This window comes from Oculina patagonica, chromosome 14 (assembly GCF_052425735.1).
Source record: "Oculina patagonica isolate OP01 chromosome 14, crgOcupat, whole genome shotgun sequence".
NCBI lineage: Eukaryota > Metazoa > Cnidaria > Anthozoa > Scleractinia > Oculinidae > Oculina > Oculina patagonica.
The window spans coordinates 5,366,049-5,384,197 of record NC_135771.1 but is presented as its reverse complement, the minus strand read 5'-3'; the positions used below and the strand labels follow the sequence as shown (position 1 = coordinate 5,384,197).

The following is an 18,149-nucleotide window of genomic DNA, read 5'->3' as shown; positions in this document are numbered from 1 at the left end:
TTTGGAGAGAGGCACTATGAGAGTAAAGTGTCTTGCCCAAGAACGCAACACAATGACCCCGGCCGGGGCTCGATCTAACTATTAGGCGCACTAACTATTAGGCCACCGCCGCCTCCTTGCTATATATTAATCAGGCTCCAGTTGTTAAAATGATGGGTATTGCTATCCACCAGATAGATCACTATCTAGTGCAAAAGCGCAGTCTAGTGGTTCTGCAAGTTTTATTTAGCTTTATTTTTTTGCCTTTATTTCTCGATTGTTCAGCGGAAACTGTCTTAATGATGGGACCACAAAAGACATTTGGCCCGATAAAGAACAAGAGAACGTGGGAATACACAGCTCAAAAACCTAAACCAAAATCTGTCGAGTTTGTCGTTCGTTATTCGTCATTTTGTCCCCCCGAGCCCGCTATTCTTTTGGACAGCGCCAAGAACGCCGACTCTGGCCGTGTCCACTTTAAATGTCCTCGATTCACTAACTACCCCCAGGTGAAGTTTTGGAGTGATTAGAACCGATTAAAGGCAATGTTTTGCTTCCTTTCGTCAGACAGTCGAGTGTTACTCGCGTTGCGAGTGTTCTCCCTTGCATTATTTATGTAAGGGTAAACAGAAATTAAAAAATCGGTTAAATGTGGTTTAAATGCTTAAAGGGACATGATCAGCGTTCTTACCGCGCTGACCTGGACACTAGTTTTCACGTTTTGAAAAAAGTCCACCGTGGACTTTTTTTCAAAACGAACCTTCAGAAATCTGCTTCAGTCTTCTGAGTGTTTCACTAAATGGGAAAATTTAAGAAAAAAAACACTGAGAAGATTGAAGCAGATTTCTGAAGGTTCGTTTTGAAAAAAAGTCCACGGTGGACTTTTTTCAAAACATGAAAACTAGTGTCCAGGTCAGCGCGGTCTGAACGCTGACCATGTCCCTTTAAGAACAGTAACGAAACATCACATAGCCAACATATGATGTGAAATGTAAACGTTACTGGCTGTTCATTGTATTTTCTCTCGACATCAATTTTACCTACACAACGTTTTATACAAGTTCTTATAATTTTGCCGCCGCCATTTTGACTAAATTGTCTTAACGTGAGCCTGGGCTCCCTGTGATGAAACACTTTTCAGAAATATAACAACAGCAATACACATGAATTTGATTTTTTTTATTCATTAATTTTTTAATCAGTTGTATGGCATGGTGAGAGGCCTGCGTCACATGCGTAGAGACCTTATCATAGCTTGGTACTACTGTAAAGTAAGTATTACAATTATTATACCTTATTATAGGAAATTAACGCGTCATGAAATTAACGCAAATTTCAAACATTCGCGTTAATTTAAGTCGCGATAATTTTTGTTAACGTTAATTTCCGCACCGTTAATTAAGTGGAGCGTTAATTTTCATGATGTTAATTTCCATTATTTTGGCCCCAGTTTCTCGTTACAGTCCAGGCGTTCTTGACTCCAAGGAAAAAGCATTATTTTATCTGCCACTATCATTGATACTGCGAAGAACGCTCAAAGTGGGAAAAGTACCACGAACATTGTTTGCGTTTAAGATTATACGCCTACAAGTGTTGAAATAAACTTGTTCGTGTTGTGTACGTCGCGTTAATTTCCTTCATTTTGAAATGTTCCTCCCTCTTTCGTGTTAATTTCCTTTATTGGGAAGTAATTTTTCCTTCAATTCGCGTTAATTTAAGTCGCGTTAATTTCAAATACCTTAATTAACACAAGCGTTAATTTCCTATAATAAGTTAAAGTACAATCACAATGGTTTGTAGCACTGGTTTCGTTTATAATCGTAGCAGCAGTTAGCGGCTTCACACTCGTCAGCTGAACTCATTATAGTCTTCTCGGACACCACGCACAACCTGTTCCTTGGCAACGCATTGTTTGTTCTGCTCCAGTGGCACTTCGATTCTAAAAACAGAAAAAAAGAATGGCGATTGCGTTAGTGTCGACAGGCTTCTCGGTCAGCGGCTGGTTGCCAGGTTAATGGTAACAAAGTGCTGTCCAAGGATGGGGTCATGAATGGGCTATCAAAATTTTGCAGTGCTCGCAAAATTTGGCTTCTGCTCGGAATGCTCGCAAAATTTTAATGGGTGCTCGTCTGCTCATGCTAGCATAAATTTACAAGTGTTCGCATGCTCGGTTTTTACTTTGAATTGTACGATTACTCTCTGAATTGTACGACACGAGGTTCAATTATTAATTAATCGTATCAATAACAAAATCCGAGGTTAGGAAGTCTTTGAAAACCTTTTTTTTGTCTCAAAAAGTCAAAGATAAAGTCAATTGGTTGTACAAACATTAGGAAAACAGCAAAAAGAACCCATTTAAATGCACATGATTGACGCACGTCCAATTAGGAGCGCGTAGAACCAATCAAAATCGAGAATTTTGTTATAGATATGATTACGTTCATTATGACCTCATTTTCCAACAATTATCTCGCGCCGTAAACCAATTAGAAAGCTACATTTATACCTCTGTTGTAGTAGCAGGTTCCCTGCTCCATTCTACGCCTCCTGTTATCCCAGCCATCTGTCCAAAAACATCTGTCAGATTTGCTCTCACATTCTTCATGACTAGTACCATCTGGTGCAGCCGAAACACGATCACGTTCGGCCGCGCCATCTATGCACCCACTGGGCACTAACATTAAAAATATATATATTTATTTTAGTTGCTAATTAGCGTGAATTGCAGTGGGGCTTTCAGCCCCTTTTTCTATTCGGCTTAGCGAAGCGAAAGGGAATACAGTAGAAGCCCGGTAACTCGAACTCAGATAACTCGTAAACCCCGCTAACTCGAACTAACTTTTGTTTCTCTTGAACAAAATTTGGGTCAAATTTACCCCGATAACTCGAATTCCGATTCTTGCAACTCGTCACAGTGGCCCATTCATTGGAGCAACGAACAGATTGAGGACATTGAGTATTTGACAGCCTTTTCCCACTCTTATCATAAGAATGTATGATCGTGTTAGCGTTTCTGACAAGATAAGTTCAATTTGCACTGTACTATATACCAGGATTTATACCATGCCATAGAAAATACAGCCAATCAGAATACAGGAAAGCCGTTGTATATTCGACGGTATTCAACCCAACCTTCCCATCGTGCGCTGCGATTGTATTCTCGACAAAATTTAGTGAGCGTATTTTCTATGGCATGGTATAAAATAGTTACACAACACTTTCTCGTGGTATACTACGGAATATCCCACTTGTCACTTGTATTTTCTTGGTATACACACTCGCCTAAAGGCTCGTATGTATACCGAGAAAATACAAGTGACTCGTGGGATATTCCATAGTATACCACTCGAAAGCGTTGCATAACTAGTATGTATACTGAAGTGCTAAAACATCAGTGAACTATCAATAATAAACTTGGCAAATTAAATATTCAATCGACCCCGATAACTCGAAACCCCGCTAACTCGAACTGTTTTTCGTTTCCCTTCAGAGTTCGAGTTACCAGGGTTCTACTGTAGAAGGTCTATTTGGGTATGCTAATGCTTTAAACCAGGTTCTCCAGCTTTCCTACCTTAACAAAAACCAACACTTTTAAATTTCAATTCGATCTGAATCAGTGGATAAGGTGCTACCTTGTGGAAATCCCACGGCAAATTTATTTATTTGTTTGTTCGTTTATTTTGCATATTGGGTTTTATACTACAGCCTATTTTTTTAACCTTTTAATGTCTAGCAAAACACTTTTTTTTATCATAATATTTAGTAACGTTTCTTTTAGACTTCTTTTGTAAATAGCATTGTAGTTAGTAAAGTGTTTTTTATCTTTGCAAATTTTAGATGCAGGGCTCCTGTGGATAACAGCATACGAGCTGCCAGGATTTTACTTAGTCGTAAATTTATCTGGTTTCCATTAAAACCACAGAACTTATCCTCTTTTTAACCCAGCAAACCCAGAATGAAAAAAGTCTAATTCCTGATGTTTATGGACATGTATCAAGAATGGCGTGATACATGTACATATATTTTAGTTTGCTTTATTTTCTACTTTTTTCAGGTACGCGCGTGTCAGGCCATCCCCTTATTTTTCTCTGTTTAGTGTCGTACGACCGACCCAGATTTGTGCGTTTTCAAAAAAAGAAAATGTTGTACAGAAGGTAATGAAGTCAATGACACATTATTTTAAATAACGGTTCATCCTTTTTACGCTGTTCTCGTTTGAGTTTAACCACGACGTCGATTTTTCCTTCCTCCATTGCCGCCATATTGACTTTGTAACCATGTCTTCTTGTTTCTAGGCTCCACGAATATTATGCTGAAGTACCGGGCCTCCTGGTTCCAGACTCCTTATCCACACTTTTTTTTTTAAAAAAATTCCGACGGACCGACCCAAAATCAGAAAACACTTACGACGATAAACGAAAAAAGGGGGGATGGTCATACGTGCGTACAGGTAGTCCAGTTCTGGCCTTCTCTCTGTCACGCAACATGACGGGAGAGAGGGACCCGATCTCTCCCGTCGTGTTGCGTGACAGAGAGGGCAAGAACTAGACCAGCGTACAGGTAGCTACGCCCCTGCTAAGTTTTGGCCTGGAATGTTATAAATACCTGATTCCAGCGTAAACGCGTCGGTCAGGCTGGGAAATCCTGGAGGGCTGCGGTACAGGTTTTGATAACCCGACACGTATCCGTCACCATCGTCTCTAAATTTTAACCAGTTACTCTTGTCTGAGTCTGCCCTTGCGCCTGCCTTCCCTTGCGTTCGGATAGCAAGTATCGGGCCTCTCCAACGTTTTATAATAAAGTTGAATCTGTACGCATATTTGGCCTTAGCAGATGTAGGCTTGTACGCATACAAACCATATTGATAGTAAGATGGATTTGCATAGAAGAAGTAACCAGACGGATTATTGTTCCACCAGTTTAGAATCTCGAACCTGAAGACATTCTGATTATTAGCTTTTAAGCAATGGACCATGAATGTGGTACGCCGTCCAGGCACAGTGACGTCATCTCTGCCAACAGCATCCTTTCCGCCACAGCAGCGCGTTCGAAGATAGCTCCCGCCACCCTTGTGCTTTGGGTTGGCCCACACGTATTTGTTGTTAAAAGTCTTGATTCGGACGTATTTTCGATCGTTACTGTTCGCCTTCGGACATATTTGTTCTAAAAAGTCTGTAATTAAGAAGCTAAATTATAGAGCAGTTTTCAAATGAGTTTCAAAATCAGTTTTCAAAATCAAAGTAATCACTCTGGCCAATCACAAAGGACACAGGCAATCCAGTGAACCAATCAAAACTCAAAGCAAATACATGTAGCCGGCACAAAGCGCGGGAAAACGTGCGCGAGCAAGTCGCGATTGGTTTTGGTTTAACTTCTGATTGGTTGAGAAAGTGGGGTGAGTTTTTTAAGCCAATCATTGAGCGAAGTATTCAGTGGCTACGTAAGGTGATGGAAAGCTTGCTTGTTTATGATCCAAAGAGGAAACAAAAGTCTGTAATTAAGAAGTTAAATTATAGAGCAGTCAAAACCAAAATCAAAGTAATCACTCTGGCCAATCGCAAAGGACACAGGCAATCCAGTGGTCCAATCAAAACTCGAACCAAATACACGTAGCCGGCACAAAGCGCGGGAAAACGTGCGCGAGCAAGTCGCGATTGGTTTTGGTTTAACTTCTGATTGGTTGAGAAAGTGAGTTTTTTAAGCCAATCATTGAGCTTACTTGTTTATGACCCGAAGTGTAAACAAAACTTACATCCCTTTCTTATTTGTGTGTTTCCTTTTGCTATGGTGTATGTTTTCTGTGATACATATATCTTAGTAGTAGAATTCTACGTTTATACTAATGCAAATGCTACAATCTGTTTGTCTGAGCTACTGTACACTGTTAAATAATTGAAATATAATGTTTGTTATGATCTAAAAGGTTATGTTTGTGACTATTCAAAACGAGGTTTCAGTGCATTACTTTCATGTTGCACTGTTTATTATGCTGTATAATGTGGTTTTCACTTTGAAGTCTATGGATGAAACCCTTGTGTGTGACCATTCAAATGAAAGCTATTGAGCAGTACTTTCATGTGGTACTGTTAATTATGCTGTACAATGTGGTTCTAACATTTAAGTCTGTGGATGAAACCCTAGTGTGTGACCATTCAAATGAAAGCTATTGAGCAGTACTTTCATGTGGTACTTTTTATCATGCTTTTCTTACTTTTCCAGTTACGTTTGTGGACAAATTGTTGGTGCGGGGATGCACTCTTTCTTCTACCAACAGAAAACCGTGAATTTTCAAACCATCGCGAATCTTACCTTTATCATCGAGTAATGGAACTCCTTCTCCGTACAGCATTAGTTTTCCTTTGACCTCTAAAAATGTATTAGAGAAAAAAGTGTCTAAATCCAAGGTCACTCAGTTGTGGCCTAAACATTGCACACATGCATACTCGTGCAACGTTGTACTCACCTATCTTTTGTATAGGCAACAATTACAGTAAAAACCCGCGTATAAGGGGAAGCCTCGAGCCAAGTGGCCCATACTGCCGGAGCTTATCCCGGTTTCAATAGCATTAAGCGGCTAGGAATATTTCTACTCCCCCCTTAATGGGATGCTAGTCCATCGCAGGGTACCCCCCTCCCCCCCCCCCCCCAGCATTCTGTCGCCGGTACCCATTTATACACTTGGGTGGAGAGAGGCACTATTAAAGTAAAGTGTCTTGCCCAAGAACACAACACAATGACCCCGGCCAGGCCTCGAACCCGGACCGCTCGATCCGGAGTCCGGCGCACTAACCATTAGGCCACTGCGCCTCCCACGTATAAGAACCTAAAACCCGCGTATAAGAACCTAAAATTTGAGAACCTGTTAGTAAAAGTTTTATTTTAAACCCCCTTTTCACAACAACCTATTTAGCCGAAAGTTTTCAGTAGTTTCTTATTTTACTAAAATGAACACTTTATGGACACTGCAGCATAAAAGACATGAATGCTAGTACTTTGGAAAGATAAATTTACTGCATGGTTATCGTCTAAACTGTATTCTAGATTGTTATTTAACACAACAATATATCCCATAACACATATGCCCTGTAGTAGTTATCTGTGCTGATCGCTAGTGTCCCTATCAAATTAAGAACCTAACTCAAGTAGCCTAAAATCCCATTAAATACCATTTTTTTAAAAACCTATTTAGGCTAAGTTGGAAAAACCTAGGTTCTAATACGCGGGTTTTTGTATTCGATCTCGTTTTCTCAGATCCACTGCGCGTTTGAGAGGAATTTCATTATCAGTTATGCAAATCAAGGTGAAATGCTCACCTCTCGAATTTGCGTTTTTTCCGCGCCGTAGAAAAAACGTAGGTAACTCTTACTACATTATTTGTAAGATCTCCGATCTTCTATGTTGACTTGCTCAAGTGTAAAATTAACATCTATAAAGAGGTCAAAAATTGTACTAGTCCTTGGCGTTCTTTCTTGTTTCGATGACAACGCAAAGTCTGAGCGAGTGTTCTTCGGTGACGTCACCGTTCACAATAGAGCTCAGACTCCCTTGAGCCGAGAACGCCTTGGCACTAAGCTGCCTTTGACGCGTGATCTGCTCAAGCAACAGATAAATTTTCGTGAAAATCAAATATCGCGTATCAGGCGCCCTGGGAACCAGAATTGTTCTTCACGCACTTGGCTCTCTCTATTTGTAGCCCGCAAGTAAAATTATTTTCCTTTTTACGACGCAATTCGTAAATTTAAAAAGGCGCGTGATTCGGGATAAAGATCCCCCGTCCCTTCCCGATAACATTATAAAAGAACTACTAATTATACCTAAGCAGGCAATTGCCAAAAGCACCAGAGAAAACAAAGGCAGAGATTCCATAGTAACGGCTGACTCCCGTACAGTGAGGGATCTTTCTTCAGCTCGGTCCTTTTCGTGAACAAACAGCAACAAGCCACAGTAATCTACAAGAGAAAAGGAACAAAAGTACTGAATACAGTTACACTACAGCAGTCCCTCTTTTGCCTTTGCCCCTCGAGCTTGAAGCGAAACTTACAAACCTGAGTGTGAAAATGACCGCGGGAAATCGCGCGGGACGGGACTTTTTCCACTCACGCCAGGTCATCATTTCCCTTATCTCTTTGTTGTGTCTTCCCTCCGTTGTATGATTCAGAGACAGAAAACATGAACACGGATACGTATTTCGTAAAATGACGTTACGGTTAATAAAAATGTTTTACAGCAGGGTATTAAATAAATTTCGCGTTATTAATTTTTCGACGTTCCCCTGTGCACGCGCAACATAAAAATTTTGTCCTAGACACAACAAATCTTTCTGAATTTTTTTAAGAGAATATTTTGTTTACAGGTTTGCACAGCATTAAAAAACATTTATATTGTTTCCCGCTCGTTTGCTCACCGAAGAAATATCATGAGCAACAACAGAGCATGAAAATATAACTTTACCATGGTGTAAAGCTCAAATAAAGCTGTAATAAATTTGGAATTTATTTAGCTATACGCTGACTTTACATTTTTTAAAGCTGACCTTTATGCCAGCATTACACTCAAGTTTAAAGGCAGGGTAATGGGACTTCTTTACACCAACTTTAAATCACATTTACACATGGTAACGTAAAGATTGGTTTAACCACCTTTAGCAACATTTAATTGATGGTGTAAAGTTGGATAACCGACTTTACACCAGATTTAACTACCTTTAATTTAATGTAAATCCCAATTTTCATGCTGTGCAATGTGTTATCGTTTCCCTGCCCTGACTCACAGTTTGCAAAGGATTTCTTAAACTTTCTACGGAGTTTAAATACGGCGAACTCAAGAAATTTGTCGTCAGTTAGTAAGATGGGCGCAAATGTCTGACATAAAATCGCAGTAAAATGTTACTACTAACCTCTTCTCAATTGAATGTATCTTAATTGACTTGTTTTTTAAACAAAGGCTTTAAAACAATGCTAACAGTTCCTTTCCCGGCCGCCTTGATTTTTTTCCCTCTGACAGTGCTAACCTTACAAATCTGTTGTTGGTGCTTAACAGATTTCATAGACCGAAAACAATGAGGTTACATATAAAATATTCAACCGCGTTTTTTTTGCATTAAAAATTAATGTTCCATCGAGTGTTTCCTTTTTTCTTAGCAAGGTTACTATCTAATGGGAAAAAAATTTCGCTTTTTATTTTTGATAACATAGTCACCGAAGTTGGAATGGAACAGCTAAAAATATTTTAAACATTATAAAAAGCATAATCAATTAAAGTTGTGCAAAATGAGGTTTTTAATTTCCATAATCGTTTTAGCCTTCAGTCGCTACAGTGAAGAATAACTCGGTGTTTCGATCAAATAATTTTGTGTTTCCAGTTTTAACGCTTCAGCAAACTTTCGCACCAAATACCGTTAAGCACCGGTTTCGATTACTTTACAACTGGACACATCATTGCAATTGACTTTTTTCCATTTGTTTTGCTTTGTGATTTGTTAAAACAATGCTTCGTGTTTTAAACTATGACATTCACCCGAATGCAGCCAAAACATTAGATTTACACTGGTTTTCAAGATGAAAATCTGTTAAGAAAATAAGGGTCGGAAAGAAGCTTTCCCAAGTCCCACATGAATGGTTCGATAGCCTTTGAGAAAACAATAGAACAAACAACAGGAACAATGTACCTAGAGGACCAAAAGAAATAGCTGCTACGCTACTGAAAAATTAATGCACTTTTTCCGTTCCTTCAATTTTTTTCACTAGATTTATTAAATTCTGGTATTGAAAGTGATTTTAATTCTTATACTGTAATACAAAAGAATGATTCAACAACATTTACACAAAATACTGAAACATAATTTTAGCCTTTCAGTGGGGTTACACAACAGATAATTAATTTAGCACATTTATACAAACTTTTTACGCTTCAAGAAACTTCTGCAAACATTACTTCAGGTCCTTACACCATTGATTTAAACGGTTTTTTGTAACGGTGTCTTAATTAACTCATACTGTTTGCCGATTGGTGCGTGAAATTAAGTGTAGAGATATTTGGACGCTATCGCACATTCTTGTCACTTAGCTTCACTTGTTTAGTTCACCAACGGCATTTTGCAACAACCCTGCCTTTTGTCTGAAAGGGCTACTATCCTGAAACACTATAAGGTTTGTGTTAAAAAGAAAAGTTGTTATAGAATAAGTTTGTAAAATACATAAACATATTACTTTGTTATATGGAGCAATGTAGCTAGCTGTAGAGCAACGTATTCGATCGTTATATTAAGGAATTGTTCTTAATTGTCTCGACCTGTGGTCCCCGGGTCTTAGGGATGACTCCTGGACAACATTTCAGCACTTTAAAAGTTAGTATACATAAGAGTACATTCTCTACTTACAAGCTATTGTATCACTGCTGCATGGCTCGCAATTTCATTGAGGCTGCAGTGCAGGCGTGTTTTGTAAGCGAGTGCTTGGCTCAAAAAACGCGAGTGACAAAGGGAACGTCCCAGCCCTCAGAATATTCGACGAAATATTCAGCGCTTGCGCGCTCGTCGACATAAACACGAAAATACTCAAAAATTGTTGGTCGAAAGAAAAAAATCCATTCCGTTGTTGCAAACTGGCGACTTGACACTAAAAGGATTGAATAGCTTTTGGAATAACCCTAACGAAATATTCTCCTTTAGTATGTGTACTGTATGCTCAACTCTTTCTTTTTAATTTGTGCCAAATAAATAAACTTTGATTACGACTAATATCATCGTAAACAAAGGTTTTTTTTGGAGTAGGTGGCTAGAGAGCAACAGGCCAATTTCCATTTCAATCTCGTTGGATTAAAATTTTAACTTGGCGCTGAGGCTCAGAGAACAGAAACAAAATGAAATAATTTATTTATTCCTAAGCCTTTCTTTTGTTTTAGTATCTTTTAAAACAATTTTTTTTTTAAAAATTTAGCACCACGTTAGAATTTTAATATATGGTAATTGGCCTTTTAGTGACTAAAGAACAAAACGTTAGAGGACATGTAACGTGCTGCTAAAAGCATTGAGTCAAATCGCTCCACCGCTTAACCGTTCAAATAAAATGGCCAACCATATAGCCAATTGTAAGAGTTCGGTTTCAGCTGAAAGATGGTAAAATGACAGGCTTACAAATAGTTCACAGGTCATACAAGCCCTCAGTTATGAACTTGTGGACTGTAAGCAATACCGCTTTTCTAGTTTTCGCCCATTTTCGCTCTTTCGTTTTCCTGGCAAGACAAAATTCTTTACTTGCAATAGAAAGATAATGCAATTCAATTTAAAAAATATATAAATTGTTTTTTGCAGGATCAGCAATTTTAAATTTGACAAATATTGCTTTCTGATCTGCGGCAAGCTTATGGCGATCAATATTCTCGTCATATTTTTGGCATTAGTGAGTGCAACGAAGGCTGAGGACGATGAAGTGATCACCTCTATAAACCAGGCCTATGGCAAGGCAGGAACAGATTCCAAGAGTTACTTCGGTTCGCATGGTAAAACCATGTTGGAACAGGCCTCAATGCTAGAGGCCATGGCTTTAGCTAAACTGGGCAAAGGCTTAGAAGCGAGTGATCAGCTCGCTTCTCTGGCTATGCACTCCATTCTTGCTGATTTGCCTTCGGAGTACCAAGCAGTCGGTGGTCTTATGAAACTTATGCAATCCGAGGGCTCCTTCTTTAAAAACACTCTTACTGCAGTGCAGAGGAATCTGGACACAGTCTCGGGTGACATAAAACAGAAGTTGACAGCGTTTAAACAGTCCAGTACAAAGACGGATAAGGATAAGCAAAAAGTACAAGAAGAGATCAAAGCGACGGTTGGAGGCCATGGTAACCCCATATATAGTCAATACTTAGATTATGAGCTCGTACTCGGTTACTAACGGCTGATAGTATACGAGTAGCACAACCAATCAGATTGTCGCATGTACATAAGTATACTAGTAGAATTCTACATATAGTATATAAGAAGAAGCTCAGTCGTGTTCTGTTGTATATCCGGAAGTTTTGGACTGCAATCCTTTAGAGTTCTTACTGAAACAATTTGACTATTCATTCTCGCTTTCTGTGAGCGAGTCAACTCGGATGCGCCTCCTTATCTTTTCGCTCATAGAAATCGCGGAAGGGTTGTCTAATTGACGGGTTTTAATAGCATACAATGAAAGAATCAATCAGATTTGCGGATTAATAATGGTAATAGGACTGAGTGGAGTCAATCACAAGTATGATTACAGACAGAATTGGACGACACGAAGTCCTGTTACCAATTAATCAAAACTATGACAAAGTTCGAGAAAAAAACAAACTTTAGCGGTAAAATGGTTGAAAGTCTTTGTGAATACTGAAAAACATAACAGTTTACTCAACAAAATACACAACAACAGCGAGTGGAAATGGCGTAATCTGTCCTATTACACTGTCCAATTACAAGCATGACGCGTACACTGTCCTATTAGTACTCAAATCGGGCTGCTGATAACTAATCACGTCCAAGAATTTTGTTATAGTTTTGATTATGGCTGAGTTTGCCCTTAATAGGAATAGTTATCAAATATTTACAACGTATGTACCCTTATTTCGCCAAGTTCTGCACTCGTATCACATCAAGGATTTTTCTTTTAATTCAGATAATGCCAGGAAAAAAATTTTCGACGCTTGGCAAGCTGATTTGGAACTAATCCGTCAACAAGCAGAGGCGAGTAGACCTTCTCCTAAACAGGTCAGGGCTTGGACAGTTTATGGCAGAACAAAGTTGTTCATAAAGAGGCTAAAGTTCCCACCGACCTGGAGAGTGGGCCCCATGGCGGACATTCTTGGACTCGTTACCAGTGGAATAGGCCTGCACCATGCAATCAAACATAAAAACACTATGGGGATAGTAAGCTGTGCCCTTGGCATCGTTGGCAGCGTTGTAGGCTTGAGTTTGTACGCCGCTGCCCTTATAACTGGCCTGCAAGTATTAACGGCACTAAATGCATTGGGTGGCGTATTATTCTTCATTGCCCCGCTTATCCTTCAGATGATTTGGCCCAGAAGTTTGGCTCTTGATACGGCGAACCAGTTGACAGAAATCTCGAGCAACGACTTGCAAGGTTACCAACATCAGCTGGGAAAATTCACAGAGTCAGGAGCTCGCAGGTAAGGAGATGGCGATGGGGAAAAATATCCAAAGAAAGCAATGTCCGCGACAGGCTGGTTTTAAGTTAATGCCATAACTAGCCAGTTTATGTAACACTAGTTATTTTAATTGTTGTACACGAGCGTTTTAACTTGCTAGTCCCTTGATTTGGCGCTAACAAAAGGTAAAAAGGTCGGCGTTCGAGCCTAGTGGTGCATCAGGCCGCATCTTCAGTAGCATGAAGCGACTAGGAGTATTTCTACTCCCCCTGTATAGGATGCTAGTCCATCGAAGGGAAGCTCAAAGTAGAAGAAGAAGAAGAAGAAAGCCTTTATTTAAATAGGGTTACTCCATCAGCTTTTACAATGAAAACTGTTATCAATAGAGGTCCTAGAACGTTCCCAGCTGATGTTGGTAACCTTGCAGGTCGTTGCAGGAAGCTCCCAGTATTAAATTCCTACCTACCTTCCCTTCCCATCTACCAACCTACCTATGTAACCTACCCCTCTCTATTGTTTGAGTCGACAGCATGTAAGCTAAAACCATTTAAATTGGATAACTAAGTTGTGCCTTCATTTTTCCAGTTTTGGTTGGATGTACCAGGTCAACTCTGGTGTTCTAGTTCAGAGAATGATTCAACCCAACACTCCTATCAAATTTTGGCAGCCGTCCTGCGCAACTCGAGGCACCTCTCCATGCGACCCTAAGACGGAACAATATAAAAACAAGCGTTATTTCGTGCTTGGACATAAACGCCAATCTAAATATACCAAACACGAGTTTAAGCTGGACCTGCCTTACGACTTTTTAGGCGTCCCTACTGAATCCAAGTTCTGTGGTAATACTATCAATCTCAACACAGTGTCATTCCGTCAATATATTGAATTCCTTGGGAAGAAATACCGCAGCGACCGTGAACGACTGGTTGGGAGCTTCCATCGGAATGTGGAGATCGACACGCGGGAAGTACCACAGTATAACGACGTGGACCTTAATCAATGGCGCGCCAAAGACCAAACGGTAAAACAAGTAAGAGAGCCAAGCCAGTTAGATGAAACTGTAGACATCAAGTGTGAACCGGATAGTGACAGGATCAGTATCGACGAATTGGCGCAGCTGAATCCGCTCACTGGAAGGGTGACCATCAACACTGGCGCTGGTAAGGATGTCCTATCCATCAACGGCATCATTGGAGATGTTAGAAGCAATAAGGAAGACTTTCTTGTAGCAGATTTGGGAGCTGATGGAAACATGTTGTCCATGGGGGCTACACTCGGTATAGGGATAACACGTCGCAATTTTGTGGCTGGAGTCGTTTTCAACAACCTCTCGGGTGGTGGAAAAGTCTGCTTTATTATAGAACTTGGTAAACTTAGATGCGTTGGTACAGTGAAACATGTCACCATATTCAAGGGGTCCAGGTATGTATTCGAGTTCAAATGCTGTCTTATTTTACTTTGGTAGGAGTAGGGAGTCTAGTTTTATTTACATAAAATATTAATTCATAACTGGGCATGACATATGGAACAAAACGTGGTCGGTCTTTGTACCCTAGCGTGATCATCACCTTTTTGTTTTTTTTTTTCGTCCTTAGAATACCATTATTTTGAGTTTTCTACAATGAAGAAAAAATGACATAAATTATTATGAAATAGCTCCGTTTGTTACTCAAAATTTGGGTTCTTCGTCATTCTACCCCCACCAAAACTCGAAGCTGTGATAAACGGCAGGCAGGGGGGGGGGGGGGGGGAAGAAAGTCGGCACTGTTCTTTGGAGACATAGCAGTGCCTGGAAACAGTGCGAGTCTATATCAATCAAACCGTTGCTAAGAAAGACGTCACCCAAAGTTTTGTTTTCTCAGAAAGATTTAAATATCAATGACTGCATGCGTGTGAAATGCGAATAGTGGCGGTGTTTGCGTTTGATTTTTCACGTCACTGATTTCTCACCTGATCATCACTAAAGGTCTCCGCACACGTGAGTTCAAGAGGCAGGGACATGTCGCAGCGACAAAACTGTGTGTTGTTCACACTAAGAGGATATGTAGCAGAAACGTGTAGCGGGGACATGTAGCAGCGACAAAATCACAATGTGTACACACGGAAGAAAATGTAGCGGGGGACATGTCGCATCGCAACACGAATTCTTACAACATTTTGTCCCTGCAACATGTTGCACGCAGTTCAACGAGTTGAAATCCGTGCAACGTGTCGCAGGGACAAAACTGCCGCAAAATCGTCCCTGCTACATGTCCTCTCAGTCTGAACAACCCATGATTTTGTCGCTGCTACATGTTGGTGCAACATGTCCTTGCGACATGCGGAGATCTTAACAATGTTTTGGCGGGTGGGATACCAAGCGAAAAATTGGTCACGGTTGACATATAACAACCAAAAAATGGTAATCATTTTAGAATCATTGGAGTTATTTTTAATTGGTATAATTCGCAAGCCCTACTTTTGCCAGACTGGACACCGTTATCACTGTTTGTTGCGGTGATGTCCGGCAAACTTCAAAAGAACAAACAAAATGCAAATAGCTATTGTGTTTTGTGAACGGTCAAGACCAAGACATGCGAACTAGACAATGACTTTGTCAAGCTATTCACTGTGCCCTTAGCAACCATTCGATAGCTACTGCGCACATTCGGTTGCCCGGCACCGCTATGTCCCCTTTTTCAGTGGTGTAACAAAGGGAGTTTCTTACCCCCCCCCCCCCGCCCCTTGCTTGCTTCGCGAATGCTGATCACAGGATACCAGCAACGTACTTCTGACCTTCTGAGTGGCTGTGCTCTTTATGACATGGGAAAAAATATACGAACCTCCAGTGAGTATTAACACAGAGCATTCTTTTTGCAGACTTCATGATGAAGTTTACATTGGAGCCAAGGGACCATTTACTATCATACAAAACAGCGGACCAAATGATTATTTTTTTTACATGCCAGAAATTCTTGATAACATAACACCAGGTACAGATATCGGGAATTGTATTATCTTTGTATTTTTATAACGTTCACCTGATTGGTGGAGTATCAACGTACGATAAAACACCTTATTCTTGGTTTTCACGTGACGTCATCAAAATTCTGAAATCCAGAATCGAAAGACCCCTGAGTTTTTATCCCTCATTGGCTATTAGATATCCTTAATATATATCTTGTTGAAGGGTTTTAGCTCAAAAGCAGCCAAAGTCTGTAAGATAGACCATTTTGAATTTTAGAATTTCACGCCACACGACATCAAGATGGCCGCCAGAAGGCTGCCACGTGTGCTTAAAAATATGCCTCATCCTGTGATTTTTAACAATCTGAACAGTTAAGGTTTTGTGGGAAGTGATTATGTGAATGTTTACTTGTTCATGAAAGTTATCTGACTGCCTTTTATATTTACATTTATATTTTATCTGAGAAGTGAATTTTGGTGCCCATTTGCTTGGGCACCAACATGGCGTTTCCATTCTGTGCTCTGTAAATTTGTGTTGACGGATAACTCGAGTACGGAATACCGTACAAACCCGAGACTTGGACAAACATAATAACTGGTAATTTTCTACAACCCATGATATTCCTAATTTTTTTCACTCAATAGTTTTAGATTTTCCTTTTTGCGGCGCGACAGTGAAAACCAGCAATTCGCTTTTTTCACGATCCCATAATACATCTTGTTTTATTTAAATAACCCCCCAAAATTTTTGCATAAGCATTGTTTTCAATTTCTCTGGGGACGATTGCACGTCACTGTAAATCCCAAGAGAAATTGAAAACAATGCTTATGCAAAAATTTTGGGGGGTAAACAAGATGTATTATGGGAACGGTGAAAACAGCGAATTCCAAAATGGCGGAAAATGCATTTTTCTTTTGTCATGTTAATTGGCCCTCACGGCCTCGATCGCATCTGCAGAATTCAAAGGAATATTTGTCTTAAAACGAAGCCATGAGGGCCAATTAACATGTAGACAAAAGAATAATGTATTTTCCGCCATTTTGGAATAAGGTGTATACATTTGTAGACAAGTGTGTTACCTGGAAAGTGTTTAGCGAGTGCGCATGCGTGAGGTTCTACTATTCATACCGCGGATTACCTCTAACTGTTCTCGTTTGTTTGTGTTTCTTTTCAGTAAAATGTAAATCTTATATAAGCAAACTCTAGCCTCCATATAGAAATGTTTGTTTTTACCTCATTACCCAGGGATAAATGATTCTTGAAGTAAGAAATGAGTGGGAGGCTAGGCGCTCCAATTACAGTGTCAGCTGAGACAATAACCAGACAACTAGTCCTCGTTGTCTATGAGTGATAGTGATAGTTTTTAGTTATCTCTATCTTAAAAACAGAGAAGTATATAGGCCTGAAACTTTGTATCAAGGCAACCTTTGTTCATATTAAAAATATCATGGAATCAAACAGCTTTCTAATCGTAAGGTTTAAGATTTTGCTATGGCTTTTCCGGGTGCGAAGACTTATCGGGAACTTCGAGAAACGGGTTCCAGGTTCAGGATTCTAACCCGGGCCGTATCACCTGCTACCTAATAATATATGTTAATTTATTTTGAACACAGGAAAACCAATGCGCTATGAGATCATGGACATCAGTGGTAATATGCCGTTTATCAGGATTTTCCAGTCGCGTCGCAACCCGGTAACACCGGATATAGCGAATGGGGTCATCAAACTGAAAACCAGCAAAGACGAAGTAGTGGTAGAGATTCATGTCACAGGATATGTGACTGACGTCGAGATACACTACGAGGGCATATAACATTATAAGAGTGATAAACCTTGATTTTAGGGGTGTAACTAGCTGAATTCGAGACACACCCATATATATAGAAAGATTCTGGTACCCCTCTAATTCCCCCCCCCCCCCGCCTCCCAAACTCCCCAGGATGTGCAGCAATAAGAGAAGCAATTTATGATGTATCATGGATTACGCGACGAATTGAAAATAAAGATTATTAATACCATCTGAAACAAATATTTTGCAGACATTGTTTTTTTTTTTTTTTCCTTTTACTTAAAAAAACGTAGTGAACCAAATACACCACTG

The 18,149-nt window shown here is 39.9% G+C and overlaps 1 protein-coding gene across 1 annotated transcript; it reads right to left on the bottom strand.

Moving 5' to 3' along the window:
• Positions 1 to 1,161: 1,161 nt before the first annotated feature.
• LOC144639082 (uncharacterized) lies at positions 1,162 to 8,089 on the bottom strand. The gene is made up of 6 exons (XM_078498340.1): positions 8,080 to 8,089; positions 7,794 to 7,928; positions 6,289 to 6,345; positions 4,585 to 5,151; positions 2,486 to 2,653; positions 1,162 to 1,918 (listed from the first exon to the last, which is right to left on the bottom strand). Exons 1-6 carry the CDS (start codon positions 8,087 to 8,089, stop codon positions 1,764 to 1,766), a joined length of 1,092 nt encoding a protein of 363 aa, XP_078354466.1. The 3' UTR covers positions 1,162 to 1,763.
• Positions 8,090 to 18,149: the final 10,060 nt, after the last annotated feature.

Bases quoted from the DNA above. Each gene is read 5' to 3' on its own strand.
- LOC144639082 (XM_078498340.1), bottom strand. The intron at 5,152-6,288 runs GTAAGATTCGCG...TCTTAATTACAG, and splicing joins TCCATTACTCGATGATAAAG to ACTTTTTAGAACAAATATGT. The intron at 2,654-4,584 runs GTATTTATAACA...TTTTAATGTTAG, and splicing joins CGCGTTTACGCTGGAATCAG to TGCCCAGTGGGTGCATAGAT.